This window comes from Microtus oregoni, unplaced genomic scaffold (assembly GCF_018167655.1).
Source record: "Microtus oregoni isolate MIOR12 unplaced genomic scaffold, Mior012 000010F_ref0000083, whole genome shotgun sequence".
In the NCBI taxonomy this organism is placed as follows: Eukaryota; Metazoa; Chordata; class Mammalia; order Rodentia; family Cricetidae; genus Microtus; species Microtus oregoni.
This window is the reverse complement of record NW_024543069.1, coordinates 8,721,614-8,746,703: the sequence shown is the minus strand read 5'-3', so window position 1 is coordinate 8,746,703 and position 25,090 is coordinate 8,721,614. Positions and strand designations below refer to the sequence as shown.

The 25,090-nt window shown below is 37.3% G+C and overlaps 1 protein-coding gene across 1 annotated transcript in view; it reads right to left on the bottom strand.

The window, feature by feature from the left end:
- Nucleotides 1-25,090, bottom strand: part of Zbbx (zinc finger B-box domain containing) — an 87,669-nt gene that overhangs the window by 56,859 nt on the left and 5,720 nt on the right. Inside the window, exons 2-7 of the mRNA XM_041659341.1 lie at nucleotides 23,728-23,847; nucleotides 19,406-19,519; nucleotides 17,171-17,261; nucleotides 10,963-11,011; nucleotides 10,424-10,533; nucleotides 7,445-7,540 (exon numbers count right to left, since the gene is read on the bottom strand). Coding sequence (XP_041515275.1) covers nucleotides 7,445-7,540; nucleotides 10,424-10,533; nucleotides 10,963-11,011; nucleotides 17,171-17,261; nucleotides 19,406-19,519; nucleotides 23,728-23,795 — 528 coding nt within the window. The 5' untranslated portion in view covers nucleotides 23,796-23,847. The remainder of the gene's footprint in view (nucleotides 1-7,444; nucleotides 7,541-10,423; nucleotides 10,534-10,962; nucleotides 11,012-17,170; nucleotides 17,262-19,405; nucleotides 19,520-23,727; nucleotides 23,848-25,090) is intronic.

Genomic DNA, 25,090 nt, shown 5'->3' with positions numbered 1-25,090 from the left:
GGTTAAAGAGCAATGAACTTGGCCCTGTAGTATAGGGATAAACATTAATCATACTCAAGAAGTAGGAAAAACGGCAGTATGCAGTTGCTATATATATTTTAAGAATTTTACTTTCCCCTGAAGTACAGCATGAATATTTATAAGCAGTCAATTTATACTATTTCTAGGATAATTTTGCAGTTTGACTGTAACATCGAGTGAACATGTGATAATCCCCTCTGAAGGGTAACGTCTTGGTATCTGCTTCTACCTTACTAATGACTTTAGGGGCACATAACAGATATCCTACATATCAGATCTTTACATTTCAATTCATATCGGTAGCAAAATGAGAGTTATGAAGCACCACTGGAAGAATTGTATGGCTGGGGTCACCACGCCATGAGGAGATATAGTAAAGGGTCACAGCATTAAGAAGGTTGAGAGCCACTGCTTGAGGGATAAGACTCTGAGCAAGCTCAGCTGTTCCGTTTCAGGTACAGGGTTTGCATTCCCATTTAGATAGCCGTCAATTCTCTGGGAAAATTCTCCCCTCCAAAGGAAATTTCAGCAGTTCCACAAAGCAGCAAGAAGTTGATTTGCCTTAACATCCTTGGCATAATGGCAGATTTTACTGTGTCTGTATATTGCTGCATCTCCTATCCCTACCTTCGCACTTGAATACCAACTTCTCAGTTTCTATGCACTGACCTTTAACAATTCTCTCATTCCCTAAAACAAAGCTAATAACGAGCTATGAGTTTACTCTGCATTCTACACTGTCACGAAATCAAGTTCTCCTCAAAAATAATTAAAATGCTCAGAAAACACCAACTTTAAGCAGGGCAAGAAAAAACTCAGTGCCAGATATAAAAAGGGAGCAGCCTGGGAGAACAAAACGTAGCATGGAAAATAATACATTTACTAATATATCATAATATAATAAAATACATAATACAGATTGGGGAAAGATGAATAGAGCCGCAACCTCTTCTGGCTTTGAGCCTCTCCTTACCGCTTGAGCAAATCAGTACTGATTTACCTCCCACTTAATTCTTAGGAGGAGCATTTGGTAAGAAAAAAAATGGGGGACAGGAGGTGTCATGGCCTCCAGAGTGGGACTAAATTGAAACAAGGAGAATGTTTGAACATTTGGTGGGTGGGGGTTATGCTATGATCTGTAGGTCTCTTTCCAGAATTCATTGAAATATAAACCCCATTTGTGAGATGTGGTGGTATGAGATCTTTACATGTGATTATAACTAATTAAATTATGTATCCAAGTTTATCTTGGAAGTTGATTTCTGTCCCAGTACCCATGCGATGCTCTGTACAACCTGAAACTCTGCAGAGTCTTGCATGCCACAAGGCCCTCCTTTTCAAATGCAGCCAAACCCTCTCCCCCCCATAAGTGTGAGCCTTCCGGCCTCCAAAACTCTGGTCTGAACAAATGTTTAATCCAGTCTGTGGGGTCTTGTAATAGCAGAGTACACACAAACCAGGCCACCCCTTAGAAGAAGTGTTAGAGGTGGTAGATGCTATAGACAAGAAAAACTCCGGAGGCAGTATCAATGATGTCCCATCTGCAGCTGTGTTCCAGCAGTCAGAAAACGGAGCCCTTAAGTAGCAAATAAGAGAATCTGGGGGCCATGCCCAGCATACGTATAATATGTATGTGAATGGCAAATGGCCTTCATAAGACCATTCTCCAAAATGACTAATCGTTATGTCAAAATATATCATCTTAAACATTAACGGGACACTAATAATGTGAGTCTAAAACCTGGTAATGGACATTGTCAAATTAAATATATAATTTAAAATATCATGAAGTTAGTAAGTATAAATTGTATTCTAGCACTGAGATTCATATACTCAGCAAATTATTGCCGGTAAGTTTATTCATACAAGCATATATTCCTAATTACACCCATGCTTATATAACACATGTTCCCATGGAGATAAACAGCCTCATACAAGACAGTATGAAATTCTGCCTGGACGGTCTCTTCTCTTGTTCATAACCTCCCATCTTCTGAGGTTTCTACTTTGCAGTTAAGAGAATCTTCATTCCAATTAAGAAATGATACTTACTATAATCTATCAATTAATGATTTAGTTAATCCAGCCTCCCCTGTGCTTGTCTTACTTCACAGCAGAATGCCTTTTTTTGTGTTTTCGACAGCCTTCTACTCTTCTGATTACCGTTCTCCTGTGTCTGAGTGTATTTTGTTAAAAAGAAATACGAATGCTTGCTATATTAAGACCTTATTTTTCTTTTTTTTTCTTGATAGTAACTCATTTAATTTTAACCCTGTACAATTGATATTATTGTATCTCACTCCTTATCTTTAAAGATGAAGAAATAATCCCATAAAATTAGGTAATGACAGAGATTTAAAAAAAAACAAAAAAAAAGAATGGAAAGAAAAAAGGAGTAGGCAGAAAGGAAAAGAAAGGCAGGAAGTATGAGAGAAAGAGAAAAGGGAAGAAACAAAAGAAGAAATAGGAAGAAAAAGGAAGCGAGGAGGAAAAAGAGACATCATAAGATGATGAAATTAGGAGGGTTCTGTGCAGACCTAGTCATTAATTTACAGATTTCTGGTACCTACAATACAGGCACAAGCAAGTTAGAGAAATTTCAGATTTGGGTAACTCTTGACCATTTTAGTGCAGCACTCCCTCCTTGCCTTTTTTGGGTTCTGTTTGTTTATTTTGTGCTACTCACCCTATCTCTCACTTCTGTTTGTTTATTTTGTGCTACTCACCCTATCTCTCACAACTAACAGCACCATAGTGGGAAGGAATGAAGCCTCCTTTCTGAGAACAGAGAGCTCTCTGTCTGCTTCTCTTTGGAGTTCGGTAGGATGTTGTGCCAAAATGAGTCTATTTACATGGTGACTGGAGCTTGAGGTAGTTTGACTGTTGCTTGAGAATGGAGCATTTGCTTCATTTTAATGTTCACAGGTGCCTCTTTACTCTTTTTTTTTAATTGAGAAAAGGAAAAGAAAACCTTCCCCCTCCTCCCATTCCCCTCCCCCTCCTCCCACATTTCTCCCCCTTCCCCCACTCCTCTCCCCCTCCCTCTCCAGTCTGAAGAGCAGTCAGGGTTCCCTGCCCTGTGGAAAGTCCAAGGTCCTCCCCGCTCCGTCCATATCTAGGAAGGTGAACATCCAAACTGGCTAGGCTCCCACAAAGCCAGAACATGAAGTAGGATCAAAACCCCACTGCCATTGTCCTTGGCTTCTCATCAGCCCTCTTTGTTCGCCATGTTCAGAGAGTCCAGTTTTATCCCATGCTTTCCAGCTGGCCTTGGTGAGCTCCCAATAGATCAGCCCCACTGTCTCCATCGGTGGGTGCACCCCTCTTGGTCCTGACTTCCTTGCTCATCTTCTCCCTCCTTCCGCTCCTCATTGGGACCTTGGGAGCTCAGTCCAGTGCTCCAGTGTGAAGACCTTATTTTTCTTATAGAAAGAAAACCCTCCAGTATCAGTCTTGACGATTTTTCTAATTAAAAAACTCTAACTTTTATAGTCTGCAGTTGTTCCTGTGCCTTTATACTTTACTCCGCACATGATTGACTGTGTAATAGGGCTTGAAGAGGCATTGAAATCCGAGATATTTCAATCACTGCCAAACATAAATCACTCATAAATAAAATAGAATATTGTTTTAAATTGTGTTAGCAAGAAAATGGTAACAAAAAGCTTGATTTTAGTATTGTAGGGATTTTCTTAAGTAAAACTAGGTAATGTCTTAGAAGTAAATGTAAAAGAAAAGAGAAAAAAGAAAAATGGGGAGAAGTAGGAACGCACAGGAAACTCTAGGGGAAAAGAGCAGGCAGAGAGAGAAAGAAGAAAGAAAGAAAGAAAGAAAGAAAGAAAGAAAGAGAGAAAGAGGGAGGAGGGAGGGAGGGGAGGAAGGGAGGGAGGGAGGGAGGGAGGGAGGGAGGGAGGGAGGGAGGAAGGAAGGCAGGCAGACAGTCAGAAGGTGGGCCAGGCAGGCTTCCTCGGACTTGTCCCATGTCAGCACCAGTATCAACAGACTGGCAGGCAATAGGGATGGTAAACCATGAACTCCAAAGAGAATGTGTTCTCAGGAGTCATTTGACAGCACTTTTATGTACATCATCCCCCCTCCAAGGAATTGACTTCTCATACTCTTTGATTTCTTCAATACAACATGAAATTCACCCATTCTAACTTTTTGAGACAAATGTGTCTTCCTCAATTTTAAATCCCCAGGGAGCTTAAATATCATTTTACTATTTGTGACTTGACAACATTTTCTTCTCTGTAATCAAAACTAGAGAGCACAATGCCAGCAATAGTGTAGGCTTTTATCACAAAAAGAAAAGGAAAAGAAACACGGTGAAGGAAATGATTGAAATGTGCCTTGACTTGATTAGGGTAGTATTTCTCAAGACTTAGAAACAGCAAATGGGCCGGGCGGTGGTGGCGCACGCCTTTAATCCCAGCACTCGGGAGGCAGAGGCAGGTGGATCTCTGTGAGTTCGAGACCAGCCAGGTCTACAGAGCTAGTTCCAGGACAGGCTCCAAAGCCACAGAGAAACCCTGTCTCCAAAAACCAAAAAAAAAAAAAAAAAAAAAAAGAAACAGCAAATGGGCTTGAACACATGCTATGGTGTCTATAAGTTATATATCGGTAAAAATGAAGAAAATAGCCTACAGATTGCTATAAATACTCTACAAAGGCACTATGGAGTCCACAAGAGATTTACATTTCAAAGAGTTTAAAAACTCTTTTTTTTTTTTTCTTTTTTCCCCCTTCTTTTTATTATGAAAACAAAGCAAACACCCCTGGAGAAAGGTTCATGATTACCAGAGACACCAGAGTACTTCCTACCGTTTTTAACTCTGTGGTGTTGAGGCCGGCATTGCAAAAAACAAGCTAAAACTACTTACAATGGACTGCTTTCTGTCTGGACATAAACTGTTTTGTCTCCAGAGTTTTGGAGGACATTGGTTCCCACAATGCCAGGCTGCAGGGTAACTACCATTCCCTTCTTGTGAGTTACAAAGGCTACATGGACTTAGATTGTCCTGTACAGAGGTGGAGGGCAGCTGTCCATGACTTCCTTGAGGGTTACATGCAGGGGTGGGGTAGGCACTTGGCAGAGTCTTGGAGGCCAAGGGATCAGATCTCAGGCTGTGTAACTTAGCTTGCTTACAGACTGGAGACATTTTTTTTCTGTGTTTTTCTTGGTTTTTCCTTTTGCAGCTGTCACACCTTTTACAGTCATTTGGGAAACAAACCCACTGTTAAAGCTTTGTCATCCTGTTTCTCATTGTCCCTGCTGCTGGCATAACACTTCAAGAAGCTTTTCTTTTTATATATATATATTTAAAATGTTTCTTTTCTGTATGATGTGCATGCAAGTTTACCGTAACTTTTCTTAAACTTTTTAGTGTCGTTTCTAAAAACTCTTGTTTTTAAAAAGTGTAATAGTTAATATATACATAGTAAATGCTTTCGTACTTTCTTGATCAATTCAACACTTGGAATTCCATAGGATTCTAATATAAAAACGATTAAATTCATCCAATCGAGTAATAGAATCCATTTCAGTTATTGTAATAGAGAAATATGCAATAGAAATAGCTCAGTGTTCATAAATTTCTCTCTAGTTCGGGTTGGTTTCGGAAAGCATGATTTGACTCATATCCACATATCTATAGAAATTTATATTATATCAAAGTCCTGGGGAGGATGTGTGGGAGATGCGGGAGGGGGACAGAGGAAAAGTGAGAAGAGAAGACAAAGAAAGGAGAAGTCCATTTGTACACATCAAGAAACTCAGACACTAAGGTTAAAGGGAGAAGCTGAGGTTCACTCTCCTTTGTATCTTCCTTCTAAAGCAACAAAATTTTCACTCACCAAATGGTGCTTAAAAACACATGATGAGGGAATAAGCTACCCACTGGTAATTATCGAGTAAGAATTTACAGCCAGGTGGTTGGATATTTACCTTCATCAGGATGAATTCTGTAGCAGTTACATCTTAACAATTAGACTCCTTATTATAAATCAATTTTGCTTCTAGTAATATTCAGTTTTATTACCCCAAGATAAAAAAAAAAGTAGGATTTTACCACCTTCTCTGTCCTTTCTGTTTGTGAGCTCCAAAAACTGTGTGTCAATTCAAAAGTAATGGACTGGGAATGAGGAGGTAGCTCATTGAATAGTACTCTTGCCTTGGAAGCCATAGACCTGAATTCAATCTCCAGCACATACATAAATCTCCAGGCATGATGGAATGCATTGGTAAATTTTGTACTGGGCAGGTAAAGAAAATCTATCTCTAGAACTTCTGGGACAGGCAATAGAGCCTAAGCAGTGAAGCTGGATCCCAGGGAGAAACAAAGATGCAAAAACAATGTTTATGCTTGTGAAGAATGGTGGGTGTCCTCTAGTGTACACAAACACACACACACACACACACACACGCACACACACACACACACAGAGAGAGAGAGAGAGAGAGAGAGAGAGAGAGAGAGAGAGAGAGAGAGAGTTTGTATTTTTATTTATAGGTGCTTTGTATTTTTCATTATGGGTCAGCATCTTTAGGAGTTAAACATATTTATGTTGAAAGGAAATATATAGATTCGAATCTCACAGAGATGTCTTCAGACACAAATTTGATCATCTCCTTTTCATTCCCTATGGCCATTGGAATCTTTAACTGTAAGCCGGGTCTTTTATTCTCACATTCTTTCTGGGTTCTTACCAGCAGGATGTGTGCAACATTAAGCTGTGTTATGTCACTCCCTAGCATAGACCCTAGCATCCTAGAAGATACTCCAGAAATTGCTGTTGAATAAACTGCTATAAAAGTATTTAAATTTAGTACAAATGAATGCAACATTAAGTGTAACTAGTGTATTTCATCTCTATATCTAACTATATTTATTCTTTAAGTGCGAAACATTTAAAGGCATTTATGAGGGCTAAAGCTAAGGCATTTTACACACTAATCAATGGATTTAACTGAACAAATAAAAGATCCCAGTATATGGAAAGAAAAGAGTGCCCGTGAGAGATGAGCTTATCTAAATGATAGTTCATGAAGACGAATGACTGTTTACACAACACGCAAGAAAACAAATTCCTGTTCACAGACTAGCTAGAAATGATACTTAAAAAATCATTAATTTAAAGCTTTGACACATAAAAATATTGTATAATCTTAGTATTTTATGTTTACCAAGAGAGGCATAATCTGAAGATTTTAATCGAGCTAAGTATTTCAGGGACTGTGTTTAAAAAGTTTACACAGTAAAATAGAATCTGGATTGTCATTCAGTGAAATAATTTTAAGATACAAGTCAAGGATGACTATACATAACAGGATTTTCAGAAGTTAATATGAAATTTCATGAATTGTAAATAATAAAATATGTTTAAATTCATTTGTGATGGCACATTTTAGGAAGAGGCCTACCTGTAGAAGAGTCGTTCTGTGGAACTTGAGTGCCCCCTTCTGGTGTATTTTAGCAAAGCATCCCGAGCAATAATCCTCACCGCATTCCAGGCACACCTTTAAAAACAGGCACGTGTGTGTGTGTATATGAGAGGACACAAAGGCAGCACATCCATCAGAAAAGGTTTGCACGAAGACGCTAATATGCTTTGTATTTATTCCTCCAACTACACAGATGTCATTGGAAGGAAAAAGTGCCAAAATGCTAACATTTAACACTGAGAAACTATTTACTCTGAGAACAAATAATAGTTGTGGTCATGTTGGCTATCCATATTATATGCATATATACATGCACCACTTTATAACAGTCTTAAAAAACTAATAGCATCCAGTCAAACTCCTTGACCTGGTGGAAATGATGTGGAAATATTATACATTAAGACTCTCATTTCATGACATGTTTTATTTTTATGCACATCAACACTAACTGAAAACAATATATAATGTCTCTTCCAACACTTTCCACATGTGTCCATGAATGCATTCCCTCCTTGATGATTCTTAAAATACAGTTTTGAGAATGTTGTCAGACGTGTGTGCAAAGGAAAGAGAAAACAAGATGTGGTGTTTCTGGCGACTGAGAATGTCACGGGTCAGTTTATCTTCTGGCTTCTCCGCAATAGAAAAATGTACTGACTAAACTGTGGAAAGTTTGGGTATGCAACGTACCTGTCCCATGATTCTGTTAGGAACCAGTTCAAGTAAGGAGAAGGGGGAAAAAAAGGCTTTACTAGGATTGAAGTCGCTATTATGAAGTTGCTGTAACATTGCTTCAACACCTTCACAGGGTGATGTGTTTCAGATTAGCCCAGGATGAGAAAACGATGGGAAACATGAAGAAGGAATTATATAGAAGAGAGAGAGTGTCAGAAGGTCTGTGTCAAAAAATGATTAGTACTGCTTTCAGTGGTCAGTGATTGACTGAGCAAACATCGGTGTTTATCATGGTTGAGATCTTGAGCTCTGAGTTGAAACACGTGGATGTCATTGTGGCTTCTCCACTAACTTGTACATCCAGGCAGATCCTCAAGTGTGATGTAACAAACAGTTCTTTCTTTAAAACCTAACAAAATCTTTAATGAATCAAGTATGTCAGATGACTGCATGGTCTATTATTAATTCAATACATTTTCAAAGATAATTGAAAAAAGCTGGAAATCTTATGTAAGCAGAAAAAGCAACAGCTCTATAAAGTCTAAGAGGTTATAACAAAAGTCCTTAATTATACAATTCTAAGTGCCAAATAAATGTTAAAGTTATAATTTCACACAGCTATATGAGAGTATTAATACAGTAATGAATATTTCAAAATCCCAATTTTTGAACATACCTGTTAACATTCCTCTGAATTTTTCATAAACCTTTGGCAGTTTCTGCCACATAATATGAGTCAGGGAGCTGAAAAACCAGGTTCAGCATGGAATTCAAAGCCATGTATTTATTAACAGATGTTTAATGAAAACAGCTAAACAGATATTTCTAGACCGGAAGATCAAAGCTGGGGTTGCCAAGCAAGCTCGCGTATTTTGTTATACAAGCATATTTGGATTTAAATTGGGTTAAAATGACTGCCAACTGGAAAATCTTTTTAGGCAGTTTGTGCAACTGGCAGCAACATACTAAACCATAGATAAGGATTCCATTTTGCTACATAGTTTCCTCAATGATAAAAACTCCCGGGTGCAATTTGAAGAACTATCTGGTTGATTTGGCAAATTCCAGAGCAGCTGTATTAGTTTTTAGAACTCATTTCATTCTAATTAAATCATCCACATGTGCCAAATTAATAGGTAACTTTTCTTTCTACTTTTAGCATAGAGAAACTGCCTGAGGCTTCTGAAAAGTCATTTAAAATATTGAAAGTGTTGGATTTTATTAATATTTTTAAGTGCATAAAGTCATAAGCTGACAAGATAACTACAAAATCATTTTAGGTATTGTTTCCCTTGTATGTGTTAGATGTAGCAACAAGCACTTTATCAAATTATAACCATCGCTAGCTTTGTGGCATAGGTCACAGGTGGCATCCATCTTCAGAAGGACTCAGTAATTTACTTAAGGTCATGTCCTTCACAGGGAAACCTAACGTGCAAATCTCCAAATTGCAAACCGCCTACACCTATCTTGATACAGCAGGTAGGGTATGAAACTATTAAAAGGAACCATATGGGGAATGGTGTCAGAGGTGTCCATCCTTTCAAAATTATGACAGGACATTGCATTTGCAATGAAAATATTGTTGCTTCTGTGTGTTGCTAGGCATAATTGAAAGGAGGGTAGACTTAATTATAAACGATGCCATCAAGAAAGAGTGAGAGCATCATGTTCAGAGATGTTAAACTTATCTGCCAGAACATAGAGTAACAGTAATGAAAAGGAGTATCACATGTTGTGGGATATCTAAGTATGTAACGATGCACATTTGCTTATGCTGCATCTGTTTAATTATGTAAATATGCACTGTATTTGTTTCACCTTGCCTGCCTAAGGCATCTGATGGGTTTGAAACAGCTGAGTCGTCAATACTTAGGCAAAAAAGGTATAGATGGGGTTGGTGGGTGGATAGAATAAGTGGGAGGAAAAATCGAGGCTTGAGAAAAAGGAGGAGAAGAAAAATAGAGAGAAAGAGAGGGATGCATCCTGGCAAGAAGCCAGACCATCATCAGCCATCCAGATGTGAGAAGCCATGAAAGAAAGAAACAGAAGGGAAGAAAAGTTAAAAGGTCAGCGAAGCAAAACATAGATGAAGAGAAATAAGTTATAAGATCTAGGAAGAAACGAGCATACGGTAAGAACTAGCACTGATAGCTCATACTGAGTCTCCTGGTCATGATGTGGGGACTGTTACAGGGATAGGACTGTGGAAGCAGACCCAGGGGAAGAGGGTGTCTAAGGGGCCCTCGTAGGTCTGTCCTGTTGGCGTTGTAGTGTACTTACAAGGAGAGCAGCTTTGTTCTCACACTGTCCACAAACTTTCTTTTTAGTCTTGGGCTTTTCCCTTCCAAAAGACTGAGCCATTTTATAATTCGCTTGCTGTTTCGCTGGTGCTAGAAGGAAAACAAAGAATTAAAATAATCAGTTTAAAGTATGATGGGGTTTTTGATGACTTTGTTGTTGTTGTTTTAGATTAGCAATGTAATGAAACTCTGAACGTTTCTACATGTTCACACAGCACTGATGCATTAGCTCCATAACTGGATGAAGAAGGTCTGATCTGGTAGAACCTATAGCAATGTCTGCTAGCACCCGTAAGTAAGGGCAACACCATGCATTCACTTTTACCTGCTTTGCTTAGACACCCTTGACCTCCTTGACCTGAACATTCGTCACTAGACAATACCGCTATTTACACCCAATATATGTGAAGACCCTATAGTCTAATATATATATATATATATATATATATATATATATATATTCTATAGATGATATATGAAGAGCCTTGCTTTTAGGCTATAATACAGAAAGATGCTTACCTTGAATCTGTTCCTTCAGTATCTTTAATTTCACATTTCCAGAAGAGAACTGCATGAATAAAATAGATGTTATTTTTCAGGTACACATTCTCTTACCCAAAGAAAGCATATTAACAAAATGTTAAATAGCTTTACCCTCTGAGTACATTTTGCATGAAAACATATTATTTGAGAATACTTTGAAACTAAAAGATAATTAACTGCCTATGTAAATTTTAAATTTCACTTAAAAGAAAAATTTAATAAATATTGGGTATATAAATCATTTTCAGTTGTGTTCTGTAGTTGATACAGGACCTCACCATGAATCTCAGACTAACCTCTAACTCATGATCCTTCTGGTACTCCTCCTAAACACTGACAATAAAAGTGTGAACCGCCACATGCAGTTCATAGACCAATTATTACACAACATGCCGAGAGTGCCATATGCAGTTCATAGACCAATTATTACACAACATACCGAGAGTGCCATATGCAGTTCATAGACCAATTATTACACAACATACCGAGAGTATTTTTCTGATTATACAAAGTTTCAAAAACACATTTCTATGCAAGTATGTAATATAACTGGAGCATAAAAAAACTACTATATGCCATCGTGAATTGATTTTAAGGAAACACTAGCATTCACATACTGTGAAGGTTTAAAAGTCTCTTCTTCCTCCTGAAGGTATGTATAAACACTGAATCCGCACTGAATTCTGACCAAACCACTCTGTTCACATAACCGCAGAAGCCAATGGCATTATCTTATTTGTAGAGTTTAGAGAACCACATTTCAACATTGTGGTCTTAACCAATCCTATGTATTATTTATGATTCCTTACTTTCCTACATGACTGCTAAAATATGCTTGAGAACGTAAGAGCCAATATTGTGAATTTCAATATAAACAATTTTTTGAATCCCTTGGATCTTAACATTGTAGGCAGCGAGAGAGACCTGCCAATTGAACACATTCGCCTGGGTCTTATTAAAACCAGCATTTGAAAGTGCACAGTGAGCCCAGAGGATGGTGTGCATTTACATAGACACTGTCAATTCATGCCCAGCTTTCAATTTGCAATTTGCATGCTCAATTGCCCAATTTGTACATGAAGATATGAGAACAATGGCCGTCTCTATATCTATGGCTGTACAAACTGCAGTCATCTTTGAAAATTTAGGCCTAATTATTCTCTGTGGTTTTGCTCCAAAGATACACTTATTGTTCACATTCTTTGAAGTAGCTGTTCGGATGTTTTCTGTACCAAACGCAGCAGAAAAGAAAATAGAATTGAAATAATCAAACTTTATGAATCACACTTTTATTTTTTTAAGTTGGCGATGTTATACAAGTTATAGCTAATTTAACCTCACTGAATTATCCAGCATGATTGCCTCAATGATACAACTGAATTCTGACTCTCAATGTGATCAGCCTGGCTATGAGCTCCTTATGAGTAGGTATGTCAGGAAAATAAAGAAGTTATTAGGGAAATTTCATAATTTCTTTTTATTGCTGTGAGTAATATTTTTCTATCCTATAAATGTATTCATATTTACTTCAAATTATCTAAACTTCATAAAAATATTTTAGTGAGCAAACTGCTAGCTTCTAGTTTTGAGCTAATAGAATTTTGTCATTAAATATGATTTTTATGTTTGAAAAATAATTGAGGGATAAAGTAGAGTTAGCCAATGGATACAAATGCACACACTCGTGTTTGCATGATTCTAAGGATCTGAAACAATAATTTACTGTGCTAAAGCCACTCATTGCTGTGCCTGAAGGTATTGAACAAGAGCTTCTCAATAAGGTTTAATTGGCTCTGTAATCTTTAACATCTGAGCAATGGGTGTGAACCAAGCTATGGTCAGTGGTCTCTCAAACAGCACAAATACCTACACCCTTCCACTAGTGACTTCCTGTGCCCAAAGTGCCCCCAGGAGGACTCTTTCAACAATTTCCATCTCCTGAAATATTCCATCTCTGCTTCCTATCTATATAACACAAGTTCCTTAGGGTTCCATAAAATGCTGTCTAAAAATCCACTTAACTAATCTCTCCTAAAAGCATTTCAGCCCAAAAGTTCATATTAACTGAAGCCCATTTTATGGGTCAAAGCTTCTCTAAAATAATATCTACAGAAACCAGTTCCTTTTTGCGGGTTTGCGTTTGTTGTTTTGTTTGGATAGACTGATCTTCAACTCACTAAGTAGCTGAAGATGACCTTGAACTCTGATCCACTTGCTCCATTTCCCAATACTTACTGTGTTCTAAGTAAGTACTCTCCAAATGAGCCACTTACCCAGACAACTAGATACTGTTTCACTCCCTGTTACTCACTGGCATAGAGTGGGAAAAATCTGCATCTTTTACCCAGGGTGCTAGTCCACCATCATCACTCAGCAAATTCTCATCCACTGATAACCACTTCCTACTTACTGTCTTTAGCAATGTCCAGGTTCCTCTTCCACCTACACCTCAGAAACCTACTCCATATTTCTCTTTACCCCATTGCCCGTTAGTCATGCCAAACACTGAAGATCCTACAACAGTCTGGCAGCTGGGAACATCTCAATGCCTCTAGCTCCCCGCCATTGTGACCAAACCTGCAGCTAGACATCATTCTAAATGGCCACACCTACAAAATTCCAAATACTGAAGTTCTCAGTGGTAAGTAAGATCCCTTTTCCTTCTACTCTCAGCTCTCCCATTCTACCTACTATTGTGATGAAATAATGCTATGTGGTTTCCTGCCAACCCATGCTGAATTCACCCCCCAGGTCACATAGGACTTCTTAGCAGTGAGTTCAATCATTTACTGCTGAACCCTAGTCATGATTCCCACAGATGCTACTCCACACCTCCACTCTCAAGAACGCATAGCTGTCCTGTTTCCTGTCTGTCGCTTGAGCAGATGCCATCACATTCGACTCCATGAGAATGTCAGTGTCTCATTACAGGTACTGTATCATCTGTCAAAACAATCCTTAGCATTTATGTTTATTTACACTTATTTTTTTTTCTGTTTTGCTTGCCAGAGGAAATGTGTTCTCCCTTCCCCAATGAAGGTGTCTTTAATGAACCACCCTCTCAAAGACTACAGCCCAACCATTGGTATTTCTGTCATTAGCATTTTCAATTTCTCCTTTACTTGTTTTCCCGTTCCTCAGCCTATAACGGACTGACTTGGGTCCACCAAACCCCCAACTACTTAATTCTTCCTTGACCCCACTGAATCATTATGTGTTCTTACTCTTATGTTCACTACAGTAATTTGTCTGCATTGTCTCCCATTCTTTCATTTTTTAAAAATACTTGAAATATATGGTTGCAATGATCTAATGGTGGCTCAATGACTGAACCCCAGCTTTTTAATAGTCTCATTTTCCACATATAGACATCGTAACAATTCAAAAATAGGTTTGCATGCAACATCTCTCATCTTGCTCAGAACTCTAAAAGTTATGAGTGTCTTATGAATGCATAGCAGAGGGTCAAAGTGGTTCACTTTCCTCTGACTGTGGGGATAGCTAAATGAATGAGAATTTTAATTTATAAGGCCTCAGCACTGCTAACACCAGGAGTATCTGCAGTGTACTGTAGCAAGTTCAGTAGCAACCTTGGTCCTGGCCCATTATGCATCTTTGCTAAAATCAAACAGAACACTTCTCTTGACAGTAACAAGTGCAAAAGTCTTCAGACATTGCCAAAGATCCCCAGGGAAACAAAATTACCTCAACTGAGAGTTGTTGCTCTACCGTAAAATTTCTTTAAGGTACAACATACCGGACGGCATTAGCATCTCCACGTGTTCTAAAAAGGCTTTTCCTTGCTTTTAATCTTCTAAGAAATCCTAAATTTCTGGCCCCATGCCCTTCTTTTACTTTCAGGCAATGTTCACTGGAAAACTGGAAGATTATTCTACAGCAAGCCTAACAGCGTGCATTCAGAATTGTGGGTCATCGTGCTTGACATTGAGCAAATTGGGTTACTTCTCTGATGTGAAATTACTTCATCTGTGAAACCATAATTAGAAACTGACTCTTGGGAGAGATATAAGTGCTTGGTAAAATAAAAGTCAACTAAGATAAGCTCCTGGCTGGTATAAAATATACTGAGTAAATATTATATTTTGAGGGCTACCATATATACCACACCCTGGCCTCCCTTGCATTTCATTCTTCACATCTCTCTTATTTATGTAAATTCTTAAGGATAGATTTACTTGGCTTTACCTATCACATTAAAATTAAAAAAAAAAATCCTAAACTTGTACCACAGACTTTCCTTGCTTCTTCCTTTAAGCTCTCTTACTCCATGAAGTCTATACCATATGCTGTGTATTTGACTTCCTCTTTCTTTCCTCGCCGTATTTTGGGGGCAGTGCTGTTCTTTACATTTCTCTTGTTTCCATTTGAATTCAGACTTCCTTAGCATGACTTCTATGGTGTTTTTCTAGCCATCTACTGCCTCTATAACTCTGTGCCCTCTGATCTGGAGAGCAGCAAGCGCACATAGTGAAAACATCTCACAAAGTGACTGGGAAGTAGAAAAGAAACACTTATTTGTATTTTTGTTTATCTTCCCTTTAATTTCCATGCTAATGATCAGGCGAAAAGTTGTTAGTCACCTGAATAAATGGAAATATATACATAGGAAATTCATGTTCAAAGTCTATTCAATACTGTTTAATTTCATACCAACCTGTGTACACCCTATCTGCTTTATACTGTTATTAACAAACAAATGGTCAGTTGGAAAAGAAACACCATCACAAATCATTCTTATAACATTGTAATTCTACTGGTCAGCCTCTGTAAAATCTCCTTTCCAGTCTCTCACACACTAGATCCCTTTCACAGTTTCTACTTCTACCTTCTTTTACAACTATGATGTTTATGGAAGCAAGGATTTTGACTTATTTTTCAAATATTTTCCTACATAAAGTCATTAACCAAATTGTTATTTCTCAAGTACACATTTATTCATATCCAAAATGTTCACTGCAAATGTTTTTCATTGGCTCTTACTAAAAAATATTTGATGTGACTCATTTTTTCTTTATTAGACAAGGACGTCCTTGAAAACAAGGAGTAAATCGCTGGAAATCCAAAAGAACAATTTACAAATGCCTTCACATCCAAGTTCATGATCACAGATTTGGTGATCAATGACAACCAACACGTTTTGTTTTGTTTTGATCTTTTCTTTTTGACTCGGGATCTTAGACCATCACTCAAACTGGCCTCAACCTTCTGGCAATCCCGCTGCTTCAACTTCGTGAGTTCTGGGAATACAAGAGGATGCTACCACGATTGCTTGTGGCCAAAATGTTTACCATATTTACAGTAACATCTGAAATGCAACACAGGACAGTACCATGGAAAGATAATGACGGGTTAAATATGGCTTATAAATTTTTAACCCAAGAGTGAAAGAAACCTGACTCACAAAGGGGATGGCAGTGTACAATGAAATGCTTTCTCTGAAGCCAAAAAGTACAGAAGTGCCGTGTAAGATATTTGTTGGTGCCAAATGACCCAATGAAAGTTTAATGATAGGTATATAAAAATAAAACGCTGTGCAAGTTAAAATTCACGAAGTCACGAATGTTGTGCCAAGGAGATCCAGAGGAAACGGTTTCCTTATATGAAAACACCTACCTACTTGCAATCATAAATGTGATGCCATGATATCATTTACAATTGCACTCGGGAGACACAGTAATGAGAAAGTGAATAGGTTGCTTGGGAATTGCCATGCAAATCTTTTCTTGGACGTCTTTACTCATGTGGCTAAGAGTGTATGAGTAATTATTATGCAAGCAGAATGCAACAATATTAAGGAAATAAAAAATAATATCAAGTCAGAACTGAAGCTCATAATCCATCATGTCATATAATATTAGTCTTCACCTTAATATAGAACTGTCATTGTATTCAATGTCCTCTAAATAAATAGAATAACTGTTTGGAATTCAAAATTTCCCCTGTAAGTAATTTTCAAGAACCTTCTGAAATATTTTATTAAACAAATACTTCTGCATGGAAAAAAAAGCATATCTGAATAATGAAAGCCAGTATTAACCTGAAGATTGTGAACCTAAACAGAAGCTAGTAAAGCAAGGATGGAGGATCTTTGAGTATGAGCCAGAATGCAAAACCCGACAACATAATGCATGTCCTCTTGCTCAAAAAATGGCTTCTTTCTTACCTTACTGGCATTCACTTTACTTTGTGACGTTAGATGTGACTTGTTACTCAATTTGCCCACACTTCCAGAATTCCAGTAATGTCCACTTGACCTTCAATGGGCATAAAACAAAATGTAATTATTGAAAACATGAGTCCTTTTAGTGAAAACATATAAAAATCTGGATGTCAGCCTGATAAACCACTATAAGTTGGGAATAGGAGGTCAGAAATGACCTAGTTTATCACCAGTCTATCACTTTAAGGGTCACTCCTCTCTATCTGTGATGTCTGTGTAGCAACGACTGAAAGGGAAATATGGAAACACAGAAGCATTCCACTACTTGGCATTTACAGTGACTGACTTTTACTAATTTATAGAAAAATTTACAGATGGCCATAAAGTTTATAAAACCAGGTATCTACAAATGAAAATGGAAAAAAAAGAACAAATCTATACCCCAAAAATACAGCAGGTCTGCCCGGTGATAGAATGAGCTCCTATGTTGGAAATAACACAGATTACAAAGAAGGCAAGTTCTAATGTTACAGATTTCAAAGTGGAGTTCATTGAGGCCCACTGTGGGGGGAAAGCATTTTTGAGGATGCCAAGACTAAAGTATCATATTTCATTGGAAAACTGCCCAATGTCACATAGACATTAAATAATAAACCCCAAACTGGAATTGTGGGTCTCCCTTTTCCTGGGAGGCAACAGGTGGTAAGTCTTCATTTTATCTGTGAAACCTTAGGAGAGAATAGTTCTACTCTTAAAACCCATTTGAGTTGAAAAATGTTCTAAAAGACCATCCACTAGAGGCACCACAGCTAAAGAAAAGTCCCTTCCGGGAGCAGATTCCATGAACTCCAGTTTACAAATTACAGTGATACCTAAAATAACCAAACACATATGAAATGTGTAGCCTTCTGCTTTATAGGAGGCTGTAAACTCCTGCAGCCCATTTATAGGGCAATTTACCCATGTTAAGCACAATATAAAATAAACATGTTTCTGAACCTAAAATGACAGAGAGAGGAATTATTCAAAGATGCCATGTATAAAAGCAAAAGTACATGTACAGGTCATATAAATGGTGGCATTTATATTTGTAAAATATTGCTAAGGTAAGCCACTAACAAATGGGATAAATCAGTGTATGGCTAGAGCACAGACCAAAATATTATGATGGGAATTATTTTCATAACTTATAGATTAGTCCATTTATAAACATACCAATCACACCCACGTATTACCACAAAGACTTATACAAAGATGAGACATTTGCGGGAAAAAAAAATTTATTCATTAAATGGTGCAAGGAAATGGACTGGTTGTGAGCTTAGACTTAAAAAATTATTTTTAGCCGGGCGATGGTGGCACATGCCTTTAATCCCAGCACTCGGGAGGCAGAGGCAGGCGGATCTCTGTGAGTTCGAGACCAGCCTGGTCTACAGAGCTAGTTCCAGGACAGGCTCCAAAACCAGAGAAAAACCCTGTCTCGAAAAACCAAAAAAAAAAAAAAAAATCATTTTTATCATGTAACTGTCAGTTGCTCTTGACACAAGTAAGTCTGATGTGTGTTAGTGTTATAATAAAAAAAAGTAAATTAACACACAACAATACATAAGAGTAATGTTATGGAGATTTTATCAACAAAACAAAATTATATAGTCTGCTTAAAATATTTTAAATATACCTACAGGTTTACATAGTTCTGATGTCGTGCAAGGACACATTTGCTCACTGAAGAATTGTACTTCACAACAATACCCTTAACATCAACTTGGTTTTCTGGTATCCTGAGTGCAGTTGTTTCATAGCAAAAAATCAAGTTTTCATTGCTTCCCTGTGCATTCCAGGCCTCATGTTCTTGTGGACCTTATCATATTAGGCAATTAGGAACAGAAAAAAAGCTAATACTCTGACGGAAACCAAAGTCCTGGTAATTTTAAAAAGTAGTGTGTTTAAAACTCAAAAGTAAAGGGAATTTAATATCCCTTCTTCCTCGGGAACAGTTAAAAGTCATCAGCCCACCAAATGTTTTTACTAGAATAACAAAAGTTATACAAAATATCTTTATATAATTCAGTCAAATGAATAGAATGTTAAAACCAGTACAACATTAGGGAGTATTGTGCTTTTTTTTTTGAACCATTAAAATAAATTTCTTTTTTTTATTGATTTTATTGAGCTATACATTTTTTCTCTGTTCCCCTCCCTTTCTCTCCCCGAAAACTTCTCTGAACATTCACTCACTTCATTTCTTCCTTTCCTTTGTTCCATGTGGATTGGAATTCTCGGAGTTTCTTTTCCATCGTTTGGTTTTCGAGTTCTAGCTGAATTTTCTCCATTTGCAGTTCCCGAGCATTTCTAAAGACAGATGATTCGAAGAGTCATTTAGAGCAAGCAAATAAGCCTCAAGGCGAGCAAATTTCATAGAGACTTCTGCTCTTAAATTGTAGCTATTAGTAAGGCTTACAGAATGACTTAGTTCATCTGTTCCTATGCCCTTTTTAAAAAGTATTTGCCTGTTATTAATAGTCTCTTTAAGCCATGTGTCTCTTCAAATCTAAAAGCAGAAAAAACATTATTTGCATTATTTGCTTTTGTACAGGAGCCATGACATATATATATATATATATATATATATATATATATATATATATATCTGTGACAAATAGAAGAAAATTATACTTTTATAATTGACTTTACTATATCACATAGTTCATAACATAGTACATAAACCGCCATCTAATGCAGGGATAGAGATTTAACCTGGAGCTGCATACCTGCTAGGTAAGCATTCTAATCACCTAGTCATACAATTGTTTTCCTTATACATGAGCTCATTCTGTTGAAACAGCAGTTTGGAACCTTCAGTAAATGTCTAATGTGGATACAAAAAGCTGAACATCTGAACAATTTATTTCTCTTTGGAAGAAAGCTCCTATTAATACTTTGTAGGAGATTATCTACAAAAGATGTGTGTGTGTGTGTGTGTGTGTGTGTGCATCTTTGTTTGTAGAAGGCAAAAGTATGTACGTGTACATCTATGTGACTACCTATAGAGACCAGAGGATAAACTGGCTAAGACTCCTAAGGTATCACCCACATCTTTCTTTGTTCCTATTTATTTATTTACTTACTTATTGCCTTTATTCCTTTTTTTGAAACAGGATCCCTCACTGAGCTGGAACTCACTAAGTAGGCTTAACTAACCAACCAGAAAAACAGATCTGCCCACCTCTGCTTTGTCCAGCACTGGGATTCTAAGCATGTGATGGCATATCTAGTTTTTATTAGGTGGCTTCTTGATCCTGAACTCAAATCTTCATGTTTGCACTGAATCATCTCCATATCCCTAAGAGATTTTTGTATTAGTATCTGAAGCTCCACCCTCCTACCAGACTTAGATCCTAACCATTCTACAACTAGAAGCCAACCCAAGAGTCTAGATTTCAGTATCTATTGTGAATTTAAAACTTTCCCTACATCATTGTGAATATGATGGTCTGACTCAAACTAAGAAATAATGAAGAAAGAAAGGAGATTTAAATTACAGAGGTGACAAACCTTCACTGAAAAGCAAATGTACCAAGCTTTGGTTCACAGGTGAAAATAGTCCATGGTGATATCTCAAAGTAACTAAAGTATAGAGAAAATGGCTTGTTACTTAAATTACATCCAAAAGGTTAGACATAGCCCACTACACACAAGAACTGAGGAATGAAAGGCAGCAAGACAGATGCAATCTCCAATTCAGTATGAATACAATCAAGAAGGAAATAGGTGAAGGCAGACAGTCTCTGTGCTATTACTGAGGAAAGGGACAGCTGGACTTCGAGCCTGTGGACAGAGAATACACCCTTGACTTCAGACTAAGAACATTTCTTGGAGTAAATGAATTCTGAGCTAATACATAAAGGATTAGAGCATTTGCCTGTTCAGAGGGAGGTGCTAGTAACAGTGGCCCAGGAAGAAAGAAAAGTGTGGACAGAGGAAAAAGATAAAACATGAATCAAGGAGCTAGAAGTTCCATGCTTCAGCTCACTAAGTGTAAGATGGGAAAACATGAAGAAGTGGGCCTGCTGGGAGGCTGGTGGTCAGATCATAAAGAACCCTGAGAGTGTGATCAGCGACTGGGAGTTCTGTGAACGATGAGGATCCCTTCAGGGACACTTGATCAGACTTGTGTGTATAAAGATCAGTCTGCTGTACCATGAAAATTCAAATTAGAAGTAAAAAGGCTTAGAAGCAAGACAGGCAGATAAGAAATGGCACCAAAAATTCTAACTGTAGTGATTATGATTATCTAAGGAGAAAAAATGTAGAGGAAAATTGGAGCATTTAATTAAAAAAATGAACTAAATTTATAGGCTGATAGGAAGTAGATGGCTAACCAAAGAGGGTACAAAGCACAAATCTAAAGTAACCCCAGACCAGTAACTTAAACAGCCAGAATTACTACTCATGTTTTTGACTAGAGCACTCTGAGCAGGAGAACAGAGCTGAGATTCAAAACATTCTCATGATGATCCACATACTCAATGATCCAAGAGCTTACAGTAGTTCACCTACTGCTTTCAAAAGAAGCATTAAAAAGGACAAACATTATTGTCATTTAATTTTCTTAGAAGACACACTGCTTCTAAAGACCCCACTGTAGCAGATAAAGAGGAAAAAGCTGAAGATGAAAAGACTATTTTTGAGAAATGGGCATATTTTATGCTTGGTTTTATATGACTCACAAAAAAAGAAAGAAAAGGAAGGAAGAAAAATGAAAGAGAGAGAGAGAGAGAGAAAGAAAGAAAGAAAGAAAGAAAGAAAGAAAGAGAAAAAGGCCTTTCAGGAAAAAACCTTAAACCCTGGGCTAGAAGGGTAGGCAAGTCCACTATGAGGCACCATGGCATACCATGAAAAGACCATATGAACACAGCAAAGATAGAAGAGGATGTTGGGGAACGTTGTGGGTAAGCTGACAGCAGAGGGTCAGGAAATACAAGGACCACTATTAAGAGTGCCAGAGGAAGGATGCTTGGAACAAGAAAATGATTAATAGAGAACTACAGGGTCATAAGCATAGTGTCTCTTCCTTCACACTCTTGTGAGTTGCAGTTCTATGAGATATAAGAGCATAAAGCAGTGTCTTTACTCATCACTTTTAAGATTATTGCATACCCATTAGTTGTTATATAGGCTTGTCCCTTCTCTCTGACTATGTATTATTAGAAACGTAGGCAAGTTGATAATGTCTTAAAAACAAAGTTTATGCTGTATAATACAACATTCCCATTCAACAACTACCAAAGAACCTGTATTCTTTCCATTGAACTTGACTCATCTGCTCAATTCTGCCCACATAGACGATATACTCCCAAGCCCCTGGGCCTACATGTAGCCTATGCTATACCACAAACCAAACTATCCTGTCAATTTAACTGTACCACATATCCACTGCAAGCTATTTAAAGAGTAAGATTCTTGTTTCTTCCCTTTGTAGCCACCACTTGCTCTCAGAGTACGTATACCACTGATAGACATTTGTTAGTGAATAGTTTGCAGGTGTAGACAGAGAATAAACATCCAATAGAGTACTCTCAGCCATTTCTTTGTTTCTAAAGATCAAAAGAGCAACACTCACAATTTAACAACTTCCATAACCAGCAAAACAACTGTAAATCTAAATATGGTGAGAGCATGTGTTTGCCTAACATTTTCCAGTTTCTATAATATTTTTACACCCAATGACTTACAGGTGAAGAAAGTGTAATTTATGAAACGCTCTGAGGACATCCAATAATTAAAAGACCACTGATCTGAACCAGGAAAGTCAAAATCTAAAATTTTAAGTGGACAGCATGTTCCCAACCCTTCCTGGCTGGCTCTTAGTAGTAGTTGAGAAAACTTCCAATGACAGTAGCCAGTCTCCAAGGAAAACTGTGAGTGCATCCCTTTAGTACCCAGGAGAAGTTACAAAATACTGAGGATGCTCAGAATTGATGGCCATGACATTGGAAGTACTTGGCTTTACCTGGAGGGTAAATTTGTCTAAGTCTATTCCATTCCGTGCCTGGGATGTTGTCTTAAGCAGTGTCCAAGCTCAAAGATCTCTGGCCCTAATTGACTCGTTAATTTTAGCTTCTTTTTGAACTCTTAACCCTGGGTATAGGTCACAAAAATACAGCCTTCTCTTATACTGCTTCAATAGTAAATGAATCCAACTTTTATATATAATTTCACATTTCCATTACTACTAATAAAATAATTTTAGTCCTAATTTTGGAAACAATTATAAACCTTAAATTTACAAGCTATATTACTAAACTGATGCTATCATTAAAGTGATAAAATAACTTTTTCACATTGGTAATATAATAGTTAATAAATTTATGCTCAATAATATGAACATAGCTTATAAATTTGAAGTCTTACTATAAAACACAGCAATGAAAGAAAACGGGAGTAAGAATTTATGAAATTTGACTTTTACCTTTTTCCTGTTTAAAAAATAAAAGTTTAATTTATAACATGTAGAAACTTTAGCAACTATTTTAATTTAAAAATATGTCTGTACTTACTTATATTTTAGTTTTACAGAATTTCCAGGTTTTCCCCAGGGAATAACTACAAAATCTTTGGTGTTCATGATTATTTGTTTCTTAATGCTGTCTTAATATTATCATAGCTTCAGAAAACTTCTGAAAATTAGAAACAAAGAGTAACCATAGATTAAAGCAGTTATAAATTCTAAACCACACACATAATTCAGGGAAGTCTTTGTTATTTTCCTTTGTTTGTTCAGTGTTGGAGATCAATGCTAGGACTTCAGAAATGTTAAGCACCTGCTGACTGAGTCATGAGGCCGACCTTAAGAAAAACTTTCAAAATTAAAATCTTTAGGATGAGAAAGCTTCAAAGCCTGAATAAATAACACAAATATTATGTACATTAACATGCAGAATGTATACTTATATATACTTCAAGTAAAATAAATATAAATTAGACAAAACTGAATAAGGCAAGCAAGATGGCAGAAATCGACTTCAGTGTGAGCCTGGAGTACAGAAGAATTCAAAGTCAGTCTGGGCAACCTACAAAGTCCCTGCATCTGAAAGAAAGAAAATTGGAAAATATTTAATTAAAAGTAAAGAACCTAGTCCTCAACAACAACAACAACAACAAAAAAGAACCTAGTCCTTTCAATAAACAAAACATATATTTTGGTTCTGTGCATGGTTAAATGGCTACAAAAATTGACAGAGTGATATATTTCATACCAACATTTGGTCCAGACCAGAATGATGTGGGAGTGTCATATATCAATCTGTTGATTTCATTGGCTAAGCAATAAAGAAACTGCTAGGCCCGTTTGATAGGCCCACCCTTAGGTAGGTGGAGTAAACAGAACAGAAGGCTGGGAGAAAGAAGCTGAGTCAGTGAGTCGCCATGATTCTCACACTCCAGACAGACCCAGGTTAAGATCATTCCTGGTAAGCCAGCTCGTGGGCTACAGCAGATTATTAGAAATGGGCTAGTCCAGGTGCGAGAGCTAGCCTAGAAGAGGCTAGATAGAAATGGGTCAAGCCGTGTTTAAAAGAATACAGTTTCCGTGTAATTATTTCGAGTAAAGCTAGCCGTGGGGGCGGCTGGGTGCCGGGGACGCAGCCCACCGCTCCTATTTCAACACCAGAAGCCATATTTGACCACAATCCCTTAAAATACTATCATTTAGTAAACCCAAAGCTATATTAGTTTGTATACGATGTTTTCACAATGACCAATCACTTAAATATGCATCTCTTGAAATGCACTTTTCACAATGCATAACTATTTACCAACTATTTAGTCCTAATTTAAAATACTAAACATGCTTAATATACTGAAGAATGAAAAGAACCCTTGAGCCACAACTCAAATATCTTTTTTGCAAGAAGTATTATG